This window comes from Hevea brasiliensis, chromosome 10, assembly GCF_030052815.1.
Source record: "Hevea brasiliensis isolate MT/VB/25A 57/8 chromosome 10, ASM3005281v1, whole genome shotgun sequence".
Classification (NCBI taxonomy): domain Eukaryota; kingdom Viridiplantae; phylum Streptophyta; class Magnoliopsida; order Malpighiales; family Euphorbiaceae; genus Hevea; species Hevea brasiliensis.
Genome location: NC_079502.1, coordinates 1,152,317 through 1,177,551, shown reverse-complemented (window position 1 = coordinate 1,177,551; position 25,235 = coordinate 1,152,317). Strand labels below are relative to the sequence as shown.

The 25,235-nt window shown below is 36.0% G+C and overlaps 1 protein-coding gene and 1 non-coding gene across 2 annotated transcripts; both read left to right on the top strand.

Annotated features, from left to right (window-relative positions):
• The first annotated feature begins 3,254 nt into the window (after positions 1 to 3,254).
• Positions 3,255 to 3,362, top strand: LOC131169978 (small nucleolar RNA R71). Its single transcript, XR_009140922.1, has one exon. It is a non-coding gene; the product is annotated as a small nucleolar RNA R71 (small nucleolar RNA).
• Positions 3,363 to 14,118: 10,756 nt separating this feature from the next.
• On the top strand, positions 14,119 to 15,011 carry LOC131169582 (TMV resistance protein N-like). The gene is made up of 2 exons (XM_058128766.1): positions 14,119 to 14,176; positions 14,458 to 15,011. Exons 1-2 carry the CDS (start codon positions 14,119 to 14,121, stop codon positions 15,009 to 15,011), a joined length of 612 nt encoding a protein of 203 aa, XP_057984749.1.
• Positions 15,012 to 25,235: the final 10,224 nt, after the last annotated feature.

Here is a 25,235-nt window from a genome sequence, read left to right as displayed (position 1 = left end):
TAAGGTCTGAACTTTTCCAATGCAAAGACAATTGCCAAAAATTCCTTTTCAGTTGTTGCATAATTTGTTTGAGCCTCATCCAGTGTTCTACTAGCATAATAAATAGCATAAGCCTTTTTGTCCTTTCTTTGACCAAGAACAGCCCCAATTGCATAATTGCTAGCATCACACATAATTTCAAAAGGTAGGCTCCAATCAGGTGGTTGCATGATTGGTGCAGTGATAAGAGCTTGCTTCAACCTGCAAAAGGCATCCAAACACTCTTGGTCAAATACAAATGGTGTGTCATTACTTAACAAATTAGACAAAGGTTTAGCTATTTTAGAAAAATCCTTGATAAAGCGTCTGTAGAACCCGGCGTGTCCTAGGAAACTTCGAATTCCCTTGACATTGGTAGGAGGAGCCATCTTCTCTATCACTTCAACTTTGGCTTTATCAACCTCTATTCCTCTGTTAGACACCAAATGTCCAAGCACTATCCCTTCCTGAACTATGAAATGACACTTTTCCCAGTTTAACACAAGGTCAGTATCTGCACATCGCTGCAAAATTTTAGAAAGGTTAGCCAAGCATATATCAAATGAAGATCCATAAACAGAGAAATCGTCCATAAAAACCTCCATTATGTCTTCAATGAAATCTGAGAAGATTGCCATCATGCACCTTTGAAAAGTGGCTGGTGCATTACATAACCCAAATGGCATCCTTCTATAAGCAAAGGTTCCATATGGACAAGTAAAAGTGGTTTTTTCTTGATCATTTGGATGGATAGGGATTTGAAAAAACACGAATATCCATCTAAATAGCAAAAGTTAGAATGCCGAGCTAGTCTTTCCAACATCTGATCAATGATGGTAAGTGAAAAATGATCTTTTCTAGTGGCAACATTTAATTTTTTGTAATCTATGCACATTCGCCAACTAGTCAGCACATTACGGTGGGAATTAATTCATTATTTTCATTTTTGACAATTGTCATTCCACCCTTTTAGGACAACATGTCTTGGGCTCACCCAAGTACTATCTGAGATAGGGTAAATGATCCCTGCATCAAGCAACTTCAAAATTTCCTTTTTAACAACTTCTTTCATATTTGGGTTCAACCTCCTCTGATGTTCAATATATGGCTTACAATTTTCTTTCAAAATGATTCTATGCATACAAAAGTGTGGGCTTATTCCCTTAATGTCATCTATGGTGTATCCTAAGACTTTCCTAAATTGTCTCAACACTCTTAACAACTTATCAGCCTCTAATGTACTGAAATTTGCATTTACAATTACTGGATAAGTGTTATTGGTGCCAAGAAATTCATACCTGAGCTGAGAAGGAAGTTGCTTAAGTTCTACCTTAGGTGCATCTTCTTCCTTGAATGATGGTTGCTTAGATTCGACTTTTTCCTTTTGTGTGAGTTGAAAAACTGGAGCAGAAATGAATGGTGGACTTCCCTCTAAGTGTTGAGCATATGCAGCTACATGAGGGTTGTCATAGTCTATGCCTCCTCCATGAACCAAAAATTTTTCAAGTGGATCTTCTGGATATTTCTTTCTGAAGTGTTCTTCAACCAGCTCATCAATGATATCAACTCTCAAGCAAGTATCAGCTTCAGAATGATGCTTTTTCATAGTGTTATTAATATTGAAAACCAATTGCTCTTCACCAACCCTAAGAGTTAATTTTTCTCCCTTAACATCAATCAATGCTCTATTTGTAGCTAGAAAGGGTCTTCCCAAGATAATTGGAATATTAAAATCTTCCTCCATGTCCAAGATGACAAAGTCAACGGTATGTAGAACTTCCCAACCTTCAGAGGCACATTCTCCAAAATCCATTCAGTATACTTGATTGATCTTTCAGATAACTGAAGAGAAATGTGGGTTGGCTTTAGATCTCCCATGTTGAGCTTCTCATAGATGGAAAGGGGCATAAGGCTAACACTAGCCCCTAAATCACATAAGGCTTTTGTAGAACAAGACTCTCCAATGTGGCATGGAATTGAAAAACTCCCTAGATCCTTGAGCTTTGGAGGAAGTTTCCTTTGGAGGATAGCACTACATTCTTCTGTCAAAGCTACAGTTTCATCATCTTCAAGTTTCCTCTTGTTTGAGAGAATTTCTTTCAAGAATTTTGCATAAGAGGGCATTTGTGAAAGAGCATCAACAAAAGGCACATTTATGTAAAGTTTCTTCAAAACCTCTAAGAACTTCCCAAATTGCCTATCAAGCTTGGCTTTGTGAAATCTTTGTGGAAAGGGAAGCTGTGGCTTGTAGGGTTCAGGAGGTATATATTTCTCTTCCTTCTCTTCAATTTTCTCTTTACAATTTTCTGCACTCTCTTGTTTTTCACTCTCATCAGTATTTTTCTCATTTTCTCTCTTCTCACTGTTTTCACTCTTCTCATCATTTATAACTTTTCCACTTCTTAAAGTAATAGCTTGACACTGCTCTCTTGGATTTTCTGGTTGACTTGGAAGCTTTCCAAAAGACTTAGCACTTGAGGAGGATGCTTGTTGTGCAATCTGGTTTTCCAGCATTCTGTTGTGTGTTTGCATCTGTTCTAGCCTTGCTTTCACCTCTCTCATCTCCTCATCATGCTTATTTTGGTTAGCAAGTATCTGTTGCAATAAAGCTTGATGGTGGAATTTCGTTCTTCTTTGTTTTGGTGGAGGGTTCATATTTTTCCTGAAAATTAGGCGGTGGTTGCCTTTTTGCGATATGGAACTTGACTCATTGTTGTGGTTGAAAATTCTGATTTTGAACTTGATTTTGCTGATTTCCCCATGAAAAGTTAGGATGATTCCTCCAATTTGGATTGTAAGTTTGAGAATAAGAATTCCCCATTTGTTTGTTTCCATAATTACCAACATATGCTGCTTGTTCTCCATAGTCTACTCCACAGCTGGTAGTTTCCTCTGCATAAGCCACTTGTTGTGAACTTCCAGCTGATGATGATGAACTAACCAACATACTCAAATCTTCCATCTTCTTAGCAAGGACATTTGTAAGTGCATCAAATTTTGCATTAATCATGTTGAATGGATCAAGATCATACATTCCAGCAGCTTGCCTTTTCTGAGTTGGAGCTGGTCCTCTTGGACTACTCCAAAGATGAGTATTCTTTGCAATTTTCTCCAATAGCTCATAAGCTTCATCTTCATGCTTTATAATAAATTCTCCTCCTGTTTGAGCATCAATAATTCCTCTGATTGCAGGAGTGACATTTGTGTAGAAATTCTGATTTATCATCCATTTTGGAATGGCATGATGTGGGCATAATCTCTCTAATTCCTTCCATCTCATCCATGACTCATAGAGAGTTTCATCTTCTCTTGGTCTGAAAGCTGTCATTTGATTCCTCAACTCTTGAGTTTTTCCAGGTGGAAAATATTGTGCAAGAAATGCATCAGTGAGTTGCTCCCAATTTGTAATGGAGTTGTGAGGTAAAGAATCAAGCCAATCCAATGCTCTATCTTTCAAAGAGAATGGGAATAGCTTCAATCTTGCTGCATCATCAGACACTCTAGGTTGTTTTTGCATGTCGCAAATCATAGCAAACTTCTTCAGGTGTGTGTGTGGATTTTCAGAAGGATGTCCTCCAAATTGAGAATTTTGAATCATTTGAAGAACTCCAAAATCCATCTTGTAACTATTTGCATCAATTCTTGGTCTTGCTATGCTCTCTCTCAAATCATCAAAACGTGGAAAAGCATGATCCATCATACTTACCCTAGGCACGTTTACATTAACAACTTCTTCTCCGTGGGCTTCATTTTCATTGTTTTGACCATTTCCAGCATTACCAACACCAATTCTAATTCTTTCATCAGCCATGTCTGCTTCAATTTCAATCTCTCTCAAAGCTTCCTTCCTTTTTCTGGTCTCTTTCTTGTTGGCTTTACAAAATTTCTCAATTTCAGGATTGAACAGTAAGGTTGTGTCACTTGAGCTTCTAGCTCTTCTCATAAAAGATTAAAAGTACCTGAAAAAGAACAAACAAACACAAAAATGAAAAGATAACAAAAATAAAACTATAATCAACTAAAATAATCAAGAATTCAATCTTAAACAAACAACTCCCCGGCAACGGCGCCAAAAACTTGATGCGTCCCTACCGCAAGTGCACGGGTCGTACAAGTAGTATAGAAAAATATCGATCCCACAAGGAGTCGTGTTAATGATTGAATTTTTGATATAAAAGTTGACTAAATCGAAGTATCTATGAAATTAAAGAAGTGAATTGATGAGTAATGGAGCGTAAAATCTATATGTGCAAAATCAATATTCTATTTAACAATGTATTGCATTAAACTAAAATTGCATCAAATTGAAATAAGCAAGTTCAAATATGGCAATATTGAAAATGGCAATCAATTAAATTCAATTGAAAATTAACAATGATAAAAAGGCGATTCCGGAGTTCGGGATTTCATATTCGAGCTATTTTGGGATTTAAATCGGTTATCCAATTTTATGAAACTTATGGGTTTTAAGGAGATTAATTCTTAAATCCTTTGAATTCCCTTTCGAGTGAGACAAAGAGTGCCTTAATCAAACTAATCCTACTTTCGTGGAGTTAGAATTAATTAAGACCCATTAAGTTCTTTAATTAATCTGTGAATCCTCTTAATCCTTAGCCTATTTCTAGGTCTAAGTTAATTAAGTCCAATTTCTTGATTATCTATCACAAGGTCTTCTCCTTTCGATGCTTCAACCATGGATTAAGAACATCACTTAATGGGATCCTACACTAAGCATGTCATTAAGCATACAAGAAATGAATAAAACTCATTAAGACCACAAAATATGGATTACCCAATCAAAATCCACAAAATATCTCAAATATTACAACCCTTACTCCAGAATCAAAAGTAAACTACTCACTATCCATAATGCTTACAAGATATGATGAGTTTAAATGGAAATAAAACTTTAATCTAAGCTAAGAAGTAAGAAATTAAACACTAGAAATGTAGAAAAATTTAAGGGAAGAAAGAAATCTGCAAATCTTGGTTGAGAATGGTGTGGAAGGTGAAAGTGACTCCTCAAATTCTGCCTCTCTTCTCCTCTTCTTCTTTGCTCCTTGTCCCCCTCTAAAATGGGAAAATGGGACTATTTATAGCATTTTTCTGACATGGAGCCCTAAAATAGTATGTTCTAGGAGGAATTGATTGAGGGAATCTTCTACCAGCTCATTAATGAACTCTTTATGGGACTGCATAAGTGGACTGCATAAGTTATGCAGTCCCTTATGCAGTTTTCGGCTGGTTCTGAGTCACTTATGCGAAACTGCATGACTTGGTGCATAGGTTATGCACAATTCCGTGAAGGTGCATAAGGGAGGCGAGAATGTGCATAAGTTATGCTGTCTCCTTATGCACATTTCGGCTGGTTCTGGAACAGTGATCTTTCTCCTTATGCAGATCTCATAGCTTATGCGGCAAGTTATGCACAATTTGGTCAATGCATATTTCAGCTTGAAAACTTGTTTTTGACATCTTTGGCTGTAGAAGACACTCCTCAATGGCAAAATTCTCTTCAGTCCTTCAAAAACACCATTTTTCCTACAAAACAAAGTAAAAATTACAAATTAATCCAAAATCGACAATTATAAAAAACTAACTAATTTACTAATGAAATTAGCTAAAGATAACTAATAATAGAATAAAATGGCTATAAAATTAGACCTAAATGACTATGCAAAATGTATGCATCAATTGCTAGACCCTAGGCTAGTCAGAGATCAGTGGTACAGCCAATAGGTGGTTCTTTTGGGGCTCAAAAATAGAGACAAGTATAAGGAGACAGTTTTGGGTTAAATCAAAAGAAGAGATCATTTCCATATTATGCTACTTGTGTAAAGCAACACGAAGGGGAATGTAGAAAGCTTGATAAAGGATGTTTTGAGTGTGATGCTCCAGGACACCTTAAAAGAAATTGTCCCTTACTTATGGCCAAAGGCAGTGTTTCTGGGGAAGGTTCAATAGCACCTAGGAGTATGCAGATTGGTACAACACCCCCACGAGGTAGATCTATATCAAATGCTGGATCTTGCATGAGTAGGGCCAATGGGGCTACTTCAACTGCCTAGTCTAGACCTGTAACATAGCCTGGTAGACCCTGCACTCAAGTTAGAGCTTTTACCATGACACAACAGGAGCACGAGCATCTCTAGAAGTTGTGACCGGTATGTTTACCATATTTGGTAGAGATGCACGCATTCTTATAGACCCTAGGTCCACTCATTCTTTTGTGTCACAATCACTTTCTATGCATGCTAATGAAGAGTTAAAATTATTAGATTGTGGACTAGTTGTAGGTACTCTAGTTGGGAATTCTATTGTTTGTGAGCATATGTATAATGACTGTGTGATTAAGGTGGGTGATCATAAGTTGTTAGCAAATCTAATCCCTTTAAATCTTCAATTTTTTGATGCTATCCTGGGCATGGATTGGTTATCCTGCCATTATGCCACAGTTGATTACTTTGAGAAATCTATAGTTTTTTATTATCCTGGGGAGTCTAAGTTTATGTTCTATGGAGAAAGATGTTCTCTTCCTTCTTCTGTGATTTCTGCTATGACTGCCAGGAAGATTCTTAGGAAGGGATGTCAAGTGTACCTAGCACATGTATTTGATACTACCTTAAAAGTGCCTAAGTTGGAGGACATTCCAGTTGTGTGTGAGTTTCCTGAAGTTTTCCCTGATGAACTTTCTAAATTACCTCCTGATAGGGAGATTGAGTTCTCCATTAATTTAAATCCTAGTATAGCTCCCATCTCAATGGCACCATATAGGATGGCTCCAGCAGAACTGAGAGAATTAAAAGTACAATTGCAAAAATTGCTTGATAAGGACTTATAAGGCCTAGTGTATCACCTTGGGGAGCTCTTATTTTATTTGTGAAGAAAAAAGATGGTACTTTGAGGTTGTGCATCAATTATAGGCAGCTAAATTGAGTCACTGTGCGAAATAAGTATCCTTTGCCTCACATTGATGATCTCTTTGACCAACTCCAAGGTGCTAAAGTGTTTTCCAAGATTGATTTGTGATCTGGGTATCATTAATTGAAGATCAAGGAGTCCAATGTATCTAAGGCAACTTTTAGAACCTGTTATGGGCATTATGAGTTTCTTGTTATGCCTTTCAGGTTAACCAATGCATCAACTGTTTTTATGGACCTCATGAACAGAGTGTTCAAACTCTACTTGGATAGCTTTATCATCGTGTTTATTTATGATATTCTGGTGTATTCACAGAATAAGGAAGAACACAAGGAACAATTACAAATTGTATTACAAATATTAAGAAGTAAGCAATTGTATGCCAAGTTAAGTAAGTGTGAGTTTTGGCTTGACAGAGTTGTCTTCTTGGGACATGTTATTTCAGTAGAGGGAGTACTTATTGATCCTAAGAAGATTGAAGCAGTAGTCAAATGGGATCCTCCAACAAATGTTACAGAGGTTAGGAGTTTCTTGGGCTTGTAGGGTACTACCGACATTTTATCCAAGATTTCTCCATCATTCCAGCACCATTGACTAAACTGCTTAGAAAAAATGTAAAGTTTGAATGGACAAAAGAATGCCAAGAGAGTTTTGAAAAGCTTAATGCATGTTTAAATTCAACTCCAGTTCTTATTCTATCGTCGGCAGTAGGCCGATTTATTGTGTATAGTGATGCTTCCCGCAAAGGGTTAGGTTGTGTTCTGATGCAACATGGGAAGGTGATAGCTTATGCTTCCAAACAACTTAGACCACATTAATTGAATTATCCTACCCATGACCTAGAATTAGCTGCAGTGGTTTTTGCTTTAAAAACATGGAGGCATTACCTTTATTATGAGACTTGCTAGATTTATACAAATCATAAGAGCCTGAAGTATCTCTTTACACAGAAAAAATTGAATTTGAGGCAGAGAAGATGGATTGAATTACTTAAGGACTATGATTATACCATTGAATATCATCCAGGCAAGGCTAATGTGGTAGCTGATGCCCTTAGTCGAAAGTCCCTTGGTAATTTAGCATATGTTAAAGTAGTTAGACTTCCTTTATTGTTAGATTTTCGATCTCTAAGAGCAAAGTTAGCAATGGATAATTCAGGGGCATTATTAGCAACTCTCAAGGTTAGGCCAGTATTAGTGGAAAGGGTTAGAGAAGCTCAAAGCCAAGATGAGCACTTGAACAAGATCATCAATGAGGTGAGAAATGACACTTGTACAGATCTTTCACTTAGTGAAGATGGGACTTTAATGTTTGGTGGCAGGTTATCTGTACCTAATGTAGAAAACTTAAGAAGGGAGATTATGGAATAAGCTCACTGTTTTGCCTATTCTATGCATCCGAGTGGCATTAAAATGTATCGGGATCTTAGAGAAAATTATTAGTGGCCAGGTATAAAGAAGAAAATAGCAGAATTTGTCTCAAATGGCATGCCAACAGGTTAAGGCAGAGCATTAGTATCCAGCGGGAAAGTTACTGCCACTTCCTATTCTAGAATGGAAGTGGGAGCATATCACAATGGATTTTGTTTTTGGATTACCTCGTACTCCACATGGGTATGATGCAGTTTGGGTAATAATTGATATATTGACCAAATCATGACACTTTTTGCCTGTCAAGATGGATTCTTCTTTGGATAAGTTAGCAGAGATTTATGTTAATGAAATTATGAGACTCCATGGTACTCCAGTTTCCATTATTTCAGACAGAGATCTAAGGTTTACATCTCGATTTTGGCCTAGTTTACAGAATGCTTTAGGAACTAAAGTGAAGTTTAGTACTTCCATCCACAAACAGACGATCAATCAGAACGAATTATTCAGACTTTGAAAGACATGCTTAGGGCTTGTGTAATGGAGTTTAAGGGAAGTTGGGAGAAGTATGCATATTTGATGAAGTTTGCTAATAATAATAGCTATCATGCTAGTATTAGCATGGCTCCGTATGAGGCATTGTATGGTAGAAGATATAGGACGCCAGTATGTTGGACTGAAGTTGGAGAAAAGAAGCTAGAAGGCCCAGAAATGGTATGGCACACTACTGATAAGATCCAGATGATTAGAAGTAGATTAAAGGTTGTACAAGGTAAGCAAAAGAGTTATACATATTTGAAAAGAAGAGATATTGAGTACAATACTGGTGATAAGGTATTCTTAAAAATCTCTCCTTAGAAGGAAGTTATACGCTTTGGTAAGCATGGAAAGTTAAGTCCTCGATTAATAGGGCCTTATGAAATTATAGAGAGAATCGAACTAGGTGCTTATCATTTAGCTTTACCTCCAGAGTTATCACAAATTCATTACGTTTTCCATGTATCCATGTTAAGAAGATACAGAAGTGATCCCTCTCATATTCTCCATAAGCAACCTATTGAGTTGAGAGAACATTTGATGTATGAGGAAGGACCAGTGGAGATCATTGACAGAGAAAAGTAAGTCTTGAGGAACAAAGTGGTTCCATTAGTTAAGGTTCGTTGGAGCAACCATTCTAGAAAAGAAAGTACTTGGGAGAGAGAAGATGATATGCGAGCTTAGTACCCACACTTGTTTGCTCCACCAGGTATGTAAATTTCGAGGACGAAATTTCTCTTAGGAGGAGAGAATTGTAATACTCAGCCCATTAACCCAATTTATGCGAGCCCATGACACAAGTGATGAAGCCCATGTCTTGTAGCTTTGAGAAATCTCTAGACTAATAATAATAATAATAATAATAATAACAATAATAATAAAAGATGAAAGAAACTTAATGAGCTCCCGTTCCTTTAGTGAGCAAAAAAACAAAAGCACGCAACACCTCAAGTTTCATCCTCCTTTATTCATTCACATCCTTTCTTTTATATAATCAACCATAAACCCTAACTCAAAACTATCTTCCACTCATAAAAGCTAATAATTTCTTCCAAGTAAGTAAATTTTTTTTTTCTTCCTCTCAATTTCTCAAGTTTAATTCAATATTCTATTATTCTATGATAATTTTTATGGCATAAGACTAATAGGGAGATGAATTTTATTTTGAAATAATAGGTATATGTGAGTTAATAGAGATGTGAAATTTCTAACTATTAGGTGGGTGCTCTTTAATAGGTTGAATTAAAAGATGGTGTTTCTAGGGAGAGATGAATTTAAGTTGGCGTATTAAGGATTAAATTTAATTTCAATTAGAGAATATAACCCGTGAATGAATAAATTTGGAATGGATGGTCAAGCTACTAATGGTTTGATAATGGTTGAGTCTATTAAATTTTAACTAGAATTATGCAAGAAATTTAGCATGTTGTGTACACAAGAAATAGAGTTGAATATTATATCTCTAGTATTATTGGAAGTTATAAGCTAGTAGAAAATTTCAAGTATTATTAGAAATAAGAAAATTTGTAAGTGGAGAGGTGGATTTAAGTTTTATATCTTAATTGTTAGGTGAATAATGAAGTGTTTAAAGTATGGTGTGATTATTGTGGAGCTATTAATGGAGATTAATTATATTTAAACTAGAAAGAATTTTGATATAATAAGGGAAAGGAATTATAGCATGAAATACTAAAGGAAAAGAAAAACATGTTGAATGGAGAAGGAGAAATAAATAAAGAAAAGGTAGAATATATTATACTATTTGTGTAGATTTTGGAAAGGCATTTTAAAGTTATTTATGATGTGTTGTGACTTGTTGAGAATTAGTTGAACTGTTAAAATTTTGGAGAACATTCGAGTTATGCCGAAGTGCTGTCGGCTTTCTTTTAAAATTTTCGTATATAAATCATGCATTTTATATCCCTCAATTTTAGCCTAGGATTTAAATTTCTTTCTTAATACACTGTTATTTTTTTTTATATATATAACTTTAGCAGAGAATCCAGCTCCTGTAATAGATACTAAGAGTGCTCCAGCGATTTAGGCCTCAGTCTGTCTTCAGTGCAGGTGAGTGGATAAATATATAACACAGATATTTTATTAAATATAACTTATTTATATTATTATTTCTAAGTATGAAAATGCGAACAGAAAATGATAATTTTATGTTTTATTATTGAATAAAATGAGATTTACAATTACAGATGAATAAATGGCCGAATACACTCAATATATGCACCAAATAGATAACACTTTGATGACGGACGATTTATTTTCAGCTCAGCTTATATTTATACTGTCATTGGGACAACGCTTGATATACACATAGTCTTTGGGGTGTATATCAGGTGGTAACCCTTTTGGGGTAGTTCTGCACATGTGTATGACCAGTATTTTTATTGCTCTTGGGTTATTTTTGTCATTATAGAGCCTAAGATGTCAACATTACTCTCAGGCTGCCAGAGTTTATTATTACGCCTAAGATGCCAACATTATTTACATGAAGTATATTATCAGTGTATGAGGATATTGCAGATTTTATAATTTTAATATATTTATTTCAGCAATATTGATACAACATGAATTCTATTTTAGCTCAGCTACATAATTTAAATCAAATGATATTTATTCAGTTGACTTATTTTAATATAGCAAAATTGATATTATTAAGTATTAAAACCTTATCTGTTCCCCTTTATTATTTATTTATCCGCTCACTGAGTACTTGTATTCACCCTCTTAATTTTTAATATTTCAGATTTCTTTTGCTGACTCCACCACTAGCAGCCTCTCTTTCAGTATTGTCCTCTCTTCCACTTCACAAATTTTAGAGTCTAAGTGGAGGTCGAGCCAATATGTTTCTTTTGGGATATTTATTTTGTTTTAGTTTATTGTACATATGTAAAGACAGTTAGAAACTCTGATATGCAAATATGAATATTCGTGTATCTAAGTATGTTTAATGGGCACAGAGCCATATTTTATATATCAGATGTATTTTAACAAGTTTTATGATTTCTTTTAGCTATAGATTTAGGGAAAACTCTGTTAATTTTTCATATTATATCAGTTCTTATAGGTTAAGAATGGGTGTGACAGATATTATGTACTAAGAATATGGGAACCAAGAAAAATTTCGCAAGAAAATACGAGATTGCTTTTGGGAGGAAGTGGTATACTAATTAATTATACCGTAATATCACCACAATCAAATCAATTGTTATAATGAATTTATTGTAGATAGGTACATTGGTTTCAAGAGATAATTAGATATTTTAATAAAAAATTTTGGATGTTTACAAGAAGGAAGCAAAACAATTTCAAAGCTATCAAGGCAACTCTGTCTTTTCTTTGTAGTCTTTCTCAGCTGAAGAATCTTCCTCCACCACTACATAATACAAATGCAAACTTATCCACCTAATTAATGAACTCAGAATTGTATACAAAACCATTGAATATATCAATTTTATTTATTTATTTACTATTTCATTATGTAATAAGTTGCATATTTTTTTGCAAAAATTCCTTTCTCTTTTTTCATTTTGCTTTCGGTGGAAAGACAGAGTGAACAGAACAGGTGAAAATTCTTGGAAGAAGTTAAGAAGAAGGAACAACCAAATCAATTTCCTACTAGTTTGGAAACTCAGATGGCATCGTCTTATCTTGTGGATTTAAATTTCGAACTGTATTTTAATGTGTGCACCATAATTTTATAACTTTCAAAAAATTTTCTCTGTATTCTTTTGTTTTCTGTCTTTCTTGGCCGAGTGAACAGAATCTACCGTCACCACTGCTCCATAAAACACATGCAGCCTCGCCTCTCTTAGTTAAATCAATCCAGTGTTGTATACAAAGCCATTGAATATGAGTTCTCCGAGTTCTTCCTTTTATCCAGAAAAATATGCTGTGTTCAAGGAATTATATATATTGGCATTTGATATATATTTTTTTTAAATATATATATATATATATATATATATATATTATTTTACATGATCACCTATTCAAATTATTTTCATAAATAATATTTTTTATATTTTAATAAATTTTATAAATTAAATACTAATATGTTGTTGATACATTAAGAGTATAAACTTTTAATTAAAAGGCAAGTCTAATTAAAAAAAAAAAAAAAAAAAACCCTAACTTTGCGTATTTTTAAATTTTATTTGAGTTTTTTTAACGTAGATAAATTTTCAAAGATTATAAAATTAGTATTAGGTTTATCCAATTTACTTAAATTTGTTAATTTTTTTTTAATATCAAATTAGAAAAATGAAGATTTGAACTATCAAGTGAGTAATATAATTTTAACCATTGAACCAATCCATAGTAATCAAATTTTAAATGAAATACTAATTTTTTTTATTAAAAAAATAAAAATTATTTCTAAAATAAAATATTCTATATAAAAATTAATTTTTTATTAAAAATAAAAATTTCATATAATATAAAATTATTTTTATTTTGTTAAAAAATAATTTTCATTATTATTATTTGACAATATTAAAAATTTTCTCAATAGAAATTTAAAAAATGAAATACATTTATTGCAAATGTATTTTTCAAAGTTTGAATTATTTTTATTTATTTTTTGATTTAAACTAATTGGTAAATCAATCGTTAAATTTATTCAATAATCAGTTCAATTTTACATACGCTTGTGCATGAATATGATGATCAGATGGAGATCGTAAATGAGTTGTTTTGCATATATTTCTTTAAACATATTAATTAGACAGTATTAAAAGTAATTTTTAATTAAAATATACATATTTTTGTTATAATAAAGAAAATTATAAAATAATAATTAATATATAGGGTTTTCAAATAGCTTGTTTCACTAGCATCTACAGAAACCTCTATCCCATATACAAATTAATTAGTAGACGCCTTCGATAAAATCGCCTTGCCAAATTTTCCTGTATATTAAACATGTTACCACTTCTCTATAAAAAACATATATGCAACGTCCTTCTCTTAGTTAAACCAATCCAGAGTTGTATACAAAACCATTGAATATGAATTCTCCTTCTTCTTTTTCTTCTTCCTTTTATCCACTAAAACATGCTGTGTTCCTTAGTTTTAAAGGTGCAGATACCCGTAATAATTTTACTAGCCATCTCTATGGTGCTTTGTGTCGCCAAGGAATTGTGACGTTCATAGACAATAGACTTGAAAGAGGAAAGGAGATTGACCCAGCAATCTTGAAAGCAATAGAATACTCTGATATTTCTGTTATTATTTTCTCAAAAAATTATGCACATTCGCCATGGTGCTTGGACGAACTTACAAAGATCTTCGAGTGCAAGGACAAACTAGGACAGAAGGTAATTCCTGTATTTTACCATGTACATCCAACAGATGTAGACACCAAACTGCAAGTTTTGGAGACGCATTTGCTAAGCATGAGCAAGATTTCAAGGACAATCCGGACAAGGCGCGAAAGTGGAGAACTACATTGAGTAGAGCAGCCAATATTTCTGGGGAGGTTTGACTGAGATCAAGTAATTACCTTTACTTTTACAATTCTGATAATACTAATAACTTAATTGATTTATCTAGTGTGATTATTTGTTTAATTTGTGTTTCGTACCTAAACTTTCTATAGTTTGTTCTTCATATACTATTACTAGGACCGAGTTTACACTTGTTCAAGATGTTGCCAACAACATTTTGAAATGTATGAAGTATTTATACCTAAAGGAAGTGCCAAATCTAGTCGGCCTATCATCAAGAATCAAACAGATTGAGTCATTACTATGTGTTGGCCTAGATGATGAGGTTCGCTTTGTTAGAATATGGGGAATGGGAGGCATTGATAAAACGACTCTTGCCAGAGAAGTGTTTAAAAAAATCTCTTATCACTTTGAAGGGTACTGCTTTTTAGAACACGTTAGAGAAATATCATCAAAAACTAAATTAGAAAATGAGCTTCTTGTTGAAATATTTGGTGAAGGAGATAACAATTCAAGATCGATGCTGGGAATGCACCAGCTTCGCTATAAAAAGGTTCTTGTTGTACTTGATGATGTAGATGATTTTGAACAAATAGAATTTTTAGAGAGCACTTCTTTTGGTTTGGGAAGTATAATCATTGTGACAAGTAGAGACAAAAATGCATTTCAAGATGCAGTTCATGGAATGTATGAGGTTCCAACATGAATTGGTCATGAAGCTCTTCAACTTTTTAGCATGTGTGCCTTTAAACAAATGCATCTCAACAGAGATCATATGGAGCTATCAGGTAAAGTTGTAAGTTATGCTGGAGGTGTTAGAAGAAAAAATACAAGTAATGAAGGAAATGATTATGCATTTGTTTGTGTCTTATTTACAAAGATATTACATCTATTTATACATGAGAATATGAGCTAATTTAGACAAGAATGATAATTGCCGTAATTATGCTACACAAATATCCTATAATCATGCTAATTGCTGTAATTATGCTACACAAATCTCCTATAATCATGCTAATTGCCGTAATTATGCTAACACCCCCCTCAAACTCAAGGTGGTAGAACAGGTGCTAACTTGAGTTTGCTTAAGAGATCCTGAAAGTGAGCGGGAAGATGCGTTTTGGTGAATATATCAGCGGTTTGGCTGACAGATGAGACAGGAATCAAACATATGGTGCCATGAGCAACATGATGACGTACAAAATGATAATCAATTTCGATGTGTTTGGTACACTCAAGAAATACATCATTATGAGAAATCTGTATGACACTTCTATTATCGCAATGAAGCATTGTGGCAGAAGAATGAGTGACAACCAAATCAGTTAATAATCACCGTAACCAAAGTAATTCAGATGTAGCATCAGCAAGAGCACGATATTCAGATTTTGTGCTAGAACGTGCAACAACAGTTTGCTTTTTGCTACGCCAAGAGATAAGAGAATTACCCAAGAAGAAACAATAACCAGTTGTAGAGCGACAATCTATCAGATCACCAGCCCAATCAGCGTCAGAGTAGCCAGATAATACTAGGGAGGAGGTAGAGGAAAAGTGCAAACCATAAAAAAGAGTGCCTTTGATATAACGAAGGATTCGAAGTACTGCAGAGAAATGAGTTGAGCGAGGAGCAGACATAAACTGGCTGACCAGATAAATAGCATATGAAATATCAGGTCGAGTAACTGTAAGATAAACAAAACTCCCGACAAGCTGTCGATATAAAGTAGGATCATCAAGAGGAGTGCCATCAAGAAGTGTAAGCTTGCAATTGAGCTCCAATGGGGTTGATACTATTTTGCTATCAGTGATGCCTGCTCGAGAAAGTAAGTCGGATGCATACTTAGCTTGAGATAGATAATAGCCATCAGAATTTTGAGAAACTTCAAGACCCAAAAAATAGCAAAGAGAACCCAGGTTTTTCATTTCAAAATGCTGATTGAGATAATATTATAACTCTGAAATAACAAATGAATCATCTCCTGTTATTATCATATCATCAACATAAAGCAACAGAAGAACAATACCACTGTCAGTTCGGTGAGTGAATAATGCAGAATCATGTGGATTAGAGAGAAAACCAAGTTGAGCAAGAGTGGAACTAAATTTGGCAAACCAGGCCATAGGAGCTTGTTTTAATCCATATAAGGCTCGCCGAAGCTTGCAAACCTTATGAGGAGAATGATAACCAGGAGGAGGATGCATATAAACCTCTTCTGTTAAATCACCATGAAGAAAAGCATTTTTGACATCCATCTGGAAAAGTTTCCATTTATGAACTGCAGCAATAGCTAAGAGACTGCGAATAGATGTTAATTGGGCCACTGGAGCAAAAGTTTCTTCATAGTCGATACCATACTCTTGAGTGTACCCTTTGGCTACTAAGCGAGCTTTGTAGCGTTCAATAGTTCCATCAAAACAGGTGTTGATTTTGTAAATCCATTTGCAACCAATAGGGGTCTTGTTTGGTGGAAGATCAACTAAATCCCAAGTATGAGTTTTCTCTAAAGCCTGAAGTTCGTCAGTCATAGCTTGCTGCCAAAGAGGGTCAGTACTTGCCTCACGATAAGAACGAGGCTCATGAAGGGTTGCAATAGTAGAGTAACAGTGAAAATCAAAAAGATAATGAGGAGTTTCTCTTATACGGGTAGAACGACGAAGATTAGTGCTAGGAGGAGATATAGGAGCAGGTACTGGATCAACAACCGGTGTAGATTCAACAAGGACAGGTGTAGTTGGGCTAATATTGAGCACATCACAATCACCTAGATCAGGATTTGGAAACAGCTCTTTGGAGGAGTCAGTGAAAAATAGAGAGTTAGCATTGACAGAGTGATGAAATTTGGAAAGAGAAGAGAACATAGTATTGTCCCAAAAGATAACATGACGAGAGATGCGTAACTTATTAGAAACAAGATGTCACGACCCAACCTATGGGCCGAACCGGCACTAGGACCTGGGCCAGCCTAAAGCCCCCGAGGCCCGTAGTAAGCCTAACTGTTCATTAACCCAACTCCAAGGCCCATTTGGGCCCAATATCAAGAAAACAAACGGACAGAGTCCGGCCATAAAATGGACTTTCCAACGGGGAGTTTTCGACTCACCCGACCTGTAAACATAATAAATACTCAACTGGGGAGTTCAGCTCACCCTCCACATACTCATATCCTCATAAAAATAAATGGGAGCTCAGCTCCCTCATCCAATCCATCAAACATGCATATCATTATACGTTTACAGGTCCAACATGATAATAATATTACAGACCATAATCAAATAAATACTTCTAACACATGCGAAAATTCTAGGAGTAAATAAAATTACACAAATATTGATAAACCTGCGAAGGAGAAAAGTAGGTTAACCAAAATAAAATCCTCCTGTAGCTTGAAAAAAATATTGAACAGGAGTGAGCGTTCGACTCAGAGAGTAAAATATCAATTTTAACCATAATCTCTATAACTATCTAAAACTAATGCACCCTGTAGAGTGAAATGCAACATCAACATCATTTTCACATCATAACATCAAAAAGGTAATTTGGAGCACTCACGCACCCTGTAGCATCAATCATAACATATGGAGTGATCCCTATACTGACTCTCTTAAATCCAACCTGGTGCCAGCGAAGAACTCAAGCCGGACTTTCGCTTAATAAACCAAATCGAGGGTCCCAGCGAAGAACTCAAGCCGTGATTACCCCTCGAAGGATCGGGTCCCAGCGAAGAACTCAAGCCGTGACTACTCGTCCTATCCATAGTCCACACCACATCACACGCACGCCAACGCACGCTGCTCGCTTCAAATTACCACAACAACATCATGGCACTTTAACAGTTATCAATGCATCATAAATCGTGCCTAGAGTTTAACTACATAAATATATGCATATAAGTGATGCATGGGCATGCTGAACATATAATAATATCGAAATTATAATTAAAATTAATATTTTACTCACAGACTTGACAACGGTCACTGTGGCGGCTGGGCGGAGGAAGAAGGCTGTCCCGGCTCACCTGACAATTACATTACAATTTTTAATATAAATGACTCAATACAAACAAAGAAAAAGACCAATACGTCCTAAGTCGTGCCGAAAATCCAGCAGAGTCTCCCCTATACCTAGGACCTACCCAACCTGCAAAATGGCTCAAAACACACTTCTATATTTACAATCCATATATCCACAGCTCAATCATATCACACAGCCCCTCCTGGGCCCATCAAATCAATCATCCATCACAATATGTAAAATTTCAATTTAGTCCTTATAATTGATCATTTTTTCAAAAACTGCTCAAATAAGCTCTAAAAATTATAAAACTACGCTTGCGGTCCTTAGAAATATTACTAAGCTATTGCAAAAAGAATCGTAATTTTCTAAGCTACCACGAATATTTTATGAATTTTTAATCCTATTTAAGCACTAGAAAATTACGAAAAAGCAAGGTTCGGGTTTACCTTTGCCGATTCCGACTTCGGGAACGCGCTCGGGATGCCTGACAATGGTGGGGTAGCCAAAACCTTGATCCAATTCGGATATTTTTCCGGTAGCTGGTCTGTCTGGCCGGAAATTTACAGATCCGGACAACTGTCGAATTTCCGCGAATTGAGGATACCTACACGAAGCCCAATAATAATATATAAAAATCAGGGGTGTTACATTCTTCCCCCCTTACAGAAAATTTGTCCTCGAATTTTACACAAGGCAGAATAAAGTACATGAGAAGGATCTGGAATGTATTTTCTGAGCATGGAGATATGAAACACGGGATGAACGTGAGAAAGGTTGGGTGGTAGCTCCAACCGGTAGCCAACTGCTCCAACTCTATCCGTAACCTCAAAAGGTCCAATATACCGAGGTGCCAACTTGCCCTTCTTTCCAAATCTCATGACTCCCTTCATTGGAGAAACCTTCAGGAATACATAGTCGCCCACTGCAAACTCCACATCCCTCCGTCAAGTGCATAACTCTTACGCCATCGAAAGCTGTTTTCAATCGTTCCCTGATTAAAGGAACTACCTCTGAAGTGTACTGTACTAGGTCTACATCATGCACCTTCGCTTCCCCTATTTCCGTCCAACACAGAGGAGACCTACACTTCCTTCCATATAGTGCCTCATAGGGTGCCATCCCTATGCTGGAATGGTAACTGTTGTTGTAGGCAAACTCCACCAAAGCTAGCTGCTCATCCCATTGACCTCCAAAATCCAAAACACTCATGCGAAGCATGTCTTCCAGTGTTTGGATTGTCCTTTCAATTTGTCCGTGCATGCGAGGGTGGAAAGCCGTACTGAAGTTCAACTGTGTGCCAAGTGCCTCCTGTAACTTCCTCCAAAACCGAGAAGTGAACTGGGGCCCTCTGTCAAATATTATGGAAGCAGGAACTCCATGCAATCTGATTATTTCTCGAATGTAGAGTCGAGCATACTGTGCAACAGAATATGTGATCTTCACTGGCAAGAAGTGAGCTGATTTAGTTAAGCGGTCTACAATTACCCATATCGAATCATATCCTCGCGTGGTACGAGGCAACCCAGTCACAAAATCCATAGTAATCATTTCCCACTTCCATTCTGGGTTAGAGAGCTCTTGCAGCTTCCCTAACGGTCTCTGGTATTCAAACTTCACCTTCTGACAAGTCAAGCACTTGGACACAAAGTCTGCTATGTCTCTCTTCATGCCATTCCACCAGTAGCTATCTTTCACATCATAGTACATTTTGGTGGAACCTGGGTGGACATTGTACAGTGTATAGTGTGCCTCTCGCATGATTTCATTCCTGAGGTTGTCCACATTGGGCACACATATCCTAGAACCTTGCACTAGGGCGCCATCATTGGCAAATCCAAACTCACCACCTTCACCTTGCTGTACTCTTTCTATGATCTTCATTAATTGTTGGTCTCTGTGTTGGGAAACTCTAACTCTATCTCGTAAGTCTGGCCTCACTGAAAAATGAGCCAACAAGACCCCCTCATCTGAAAGATCTAGGATTAAACCTTGATCCATCAACTCATGTACTTCCTGAATCAACGGTCTCTTCTCTGCTAAAATGTGCGCCAAACTGCCAGAAGATTTTCTGCTTAAAACATCTGCTACTACATTGGCCTTCCTAGGGTGGTACTGGATGGTGCAATCATAGTCTTCCAGAAGCTCCATCCATCTCCTCTGTCTCAAGTTTAAATCCCTCTGTTGGAAGATGTACTTCAAACTCTTATAGTCGGTGTATATCTCGCACACTTCACCATACAGGTAGTGTCTCCAGATTTTTAGTGCAAAGACTACAGCCGCCATTTCCAAATCATGGGTGAGATAGTTCTGCTCATGCCTCTTCAGCTGCCTTGAAGCATAAGCCACTACTTTTCCATTCCGCATCAAAACACACCCTAGGCCAACTCAAGGCGTCACAAGACACCAGTATATCCTTCACCGCTCATAGGTAGTGTTAACACGAGCGATGGTTAGACACTCCTTATCCTCATCATTATAACTGACTCTATCGAGCTCTCTTCCTGTCCTTTGCATCTTATCCACTTCCCTTTTCCTATTTTTGGTATTGTTGGTATCTTTTCAACCTGCTGTACTTATTCCTTAATTTTAGTCTTATCTCATCCTTACACCTTTTCCTTCAAAGATGTCTATCCCATCATCAACTTTAACTTTCTTTTTATTTCTTAGTCTTATCTTGATTACCAGTTTCATTACTTTGAGAATTCTAACCCTAGGATTTACTCCTACCAGCACATTCTTCACCTTATGTAACACTTGTAATTAACCATAGAAAATTTTCCTTGTATCCCCCTTTTTCCAACTTAACTATCAGAACATTATCATTCCCTACCAGCCTTAGTAGGAAATTGCTTATCCTGGATAGATATGAGCCCCAGAACTATAAGTTCCATCTGAACTAACATAGCTGTGGGAAATGTGTGTCATACCTTAATTCTAAATAAGATACTTCACGTGTTTATTCTCCTTAATATAATCACATATACTGCCCACAACTTTCCAAACTTCAACCTCAAATTACCCATTAGCAATAATTTCATCTATTGAAACTCATCCACAATTAGTATTTCCTCCAGCTCATAGTTTAAAATAGTTGCAAGCCTTAGTAGCTAACTCAATTTAACTCCTGTCATTACTCTGTTCGTCCTTTCATACTTAATATTAGGTATGCACTTACTGTCATTCTCATATCAGGAAATTATGTATGAATTTGTGCCTACCAAACTCTCAATAACTAGGTCTCCTTGACTCAGTTTCTGTTCCTTATATAACCTTCTAGAACCAAAAGCACAAGCTAAACTTGAAAAGAAAGAAAATATCCTCTTATATTCAACTACACCCGATTGTCATATTATAACGTTTCACCTAAGTTTCTTGGTCTTTCTCTCCAAATTTCATCATCTCCTAGCACAATTATGCTCTACCTATAAGGTATCATCTGCATGAAACCTTTACCGTACCATTTTCCTTCTTGACATAATATTTTATAAATTATTAACTTTACTTATACTCGACCTATGATTCATATCTATCATCGTTTTTATTGTGCCTTAACTTTTGTTGATTCCTGAAAGATTTCTCTCACTAATAAATTCTTCCAACACTAATTCCACCCTTATCTAGGGTCATTAATTTGATCCCTTAGACTGACTTTTATTCAACTTACTGCTTATTAACTTCTCTTTCTCTACCTATTTAGGTAGTCCGCAATACCATCGCACACCTTCTAACATTTACTCATTATTATTGTATTCCATACCTCCATCACTTTTCTCACTAATGTGGTCCCATTTTGGGTTTTCCATCCTTGTCATTCTCCTTGCCAAGAATAACACTTAGCCTATCCTATATCTTAACTTTGTTCCTTTTATTATGCGCTCTTTAGGTTGTCCTTTCATTTATTTCCTTTGTCTTACCCAAAATAGAACTTGACTATTCTATCCCTGGTTCCATTCTTCTTCCTAACATAATAAATTTGTACTTGCTAACTATATCTTTCAGAGTCTCTATCGCGTTATCATATGTCTGTGCTACTCAAATTTGGTCCTTTGACCACTCTAGCTAGTACTTCCACTAGCATTTAGATTATATTGCATCTGCAATCAATTGTCCAAACTTTCATTCTGCACTTTCTTTATCCATTGGCCTCCTGTGATTTATCTTCGCTAATTTATTACTCTTAACACTATTATAATTAGATTATACTATTGTTTTGAATAATTTGAAATTAGAAAGGAACTCAGCAAATTACAGTCATACTTTTATTGTATGATCTCTATTCTTATCCTTTAGCTTACATAATACTCTTACTACCTCGAGAACTAATTTTGCAGTAATTTTATTATTATTATTATTATTATTATTATTATTATTATTATTATTATTATTATTTTCCATGTTTAATCAACTAGCCAAAACTTAAGATTCCGGGCACCCTAACCTGTCATCCAATTCAAAGGATTTACATCCATCATGATCTGATTATATATGATTCCTATAATGAAACTTGTATCCTCTCCAGGATACCTGAGCCAACTACTCTCTACCACACTCTACAATCCCATCTGGGACACTATTCCATAAGTCATCATTATCAGTAATAACCTTTGATCCATTCTGAAAAGATAGGACTATATCCTAACTTGCTGCAACAAAGGTACTACATCTACCACCTTGCCAGAACCATGTCAAGTTAATGACTCTTTTATCATATCATAGCTCTATAAATCATCAATTCATAGTTTCGACCTTCTCTAGGTAGTAGAGTTGTACTTTATTCCATACTGATACACACAAGGTATATTATTCTCACTCTATAAGTGTCACCTTTACTTTGCAACTAGTCCGAAACCTCTGGTCTGATGGCAACTCTTGATGTAACTCTAGCTCATGCTGGGGTAACTGAGTCACTGACTCTAGTTATCACCCAACTGTGACCTTTCAATATTCTAACTCTAGACTCTTAACCAGGAGTTCCCAACTCCTCTGCAAATATAGAACTCTGTTCTGGCATAACTGTACCAAAACAAAAGCCATCTCAAACACCCTCATTATGGAGCACCACGGGGATGCACGCAGCTCTACACAATAATCTCATGTCGGTACTGTAATCTGCAGCTTACAGAGCAGACATCGAGAACATTATATAGTTACTACGATACGTCCTGACAGACTAGGTCTCCTAATTTCTTATCTCTCCTGAATCTTCTATTATCACAAACTTATTCTGACTGGGTCATCTACTGATGACTGCCAGTAGTGGTATCCTTATCCTTATCTAGGGCAACTGTACTTTTAAGACTCACTTTTATATACTCGTGCCTTACATGAAATGGGCACACCATTTAAACCCATACTGACAAAAATATAACATTTCTTGGAGTACGTATCCTCATGATAGACCTCACATGTCTACTAACTCTATTTCATATTTCTGTGTACTCCACGAAAATCAAGATACTAACTGAGGTAATCTTATATTTCCCGAGGTATAACGTAGAATCTAGAAACAAAGAATTACAGGAAAAGACGAAACAGAATCCTATACTCCGCATGTGACTCCTAGTAGACTCTTCCCAACACTTAGATAATTTTTCCCTATGAATCTGGAGCCTAAGCTCTGATACCACATTTGTCACGACCCAACCTATGGGCCGGACCGGCACTAGGACCTGGGCCAGCCTAAAGCCCCCGAGGCCCGTAGTAAGCCTAACTGTTCATTAACCCAACTCTAAGGTCCATTTGAGCCCAATATTAAGAAAACAAACGGACAGAGTCCGGCCATAAAATGGACTTTCCAATGGGGAGTTTTCGACTCACCCGACCTGTAAACATAATAAATACTCAACTGGGGAGCTCAGCTCACCCTCCACATACTCATATCCTCATAAAAATAAATGGGAGCTCAGCTCCCTCATCCAATCCATCAAACATGCATATCATTATACGTTTACAGGTCCAACATGATAATAATATTACAGACCATAATCAAATAAATACTTCTAACACATGCAGAAATTCTAGGAGTAAATAAAATTACACAAATATTGATAAACAACCTGCTAAGTAGAAAATCAGGTTAACCAAAATAAAATCATAATTTAGCATTAATAAAATATTGAACAGGAGTGAGCGTTCGACTCAGAGAGTAAAATATCAATTTTAACCATAATCTCTATAACTATCTAAAACTAATGCACCATGTAGAGTGAAATGCAACATCAACATCATTTTCACATCATAACATCAAAAAGGTAATTTGGAGCACTCACGCACCCTGTAGCATCAATCATAACATATGGGAGCTGATCCCCTATCTGACTCTCTTAAATCCAACCCGGTGCCGTGAAGAACTCAAGCCGGACTTTCGCTTATAAACCAAATCGAGGGTCCCAGCGAAGAACTCAAGCCGTGACTACCCCTCGAAGGATCGGGTCCCAGCGAAGAACTCAAGCCGTGACTACCCGTCCTATCCATAGTCCACACCACATCACACGCACGCCAACGCACGCACACTGCTTCAAATTACCACAACAACATCATGGCACTTTAACAGTTATCAATGCATCATAAATCGTGCCTAGAGTTTAACTACATAAATATATGCATATAAGTGATGCATTGTCATTCTTGAACATATAATAATATCGAAATTACAATTAAAATTAATATTTTACTCACGACTTGACAACGGTCCTTTGTGGCGGTAGGCGGAGGAAGAAGGTCATCCGCTCACGACAATTACATTACAATTTTTAATATAAATGACTCAATACAAACAAAGAAAAAGACCAATACGTCCTAAGTCGTGCCGAAAATCCGGCAGAGTCTCCCCTATACTTAGGACCTACCCAACCTGCAAAATGGCTCAAAACACACTTCTATATTTACAATCCATATATCCACAGCTCAATCATA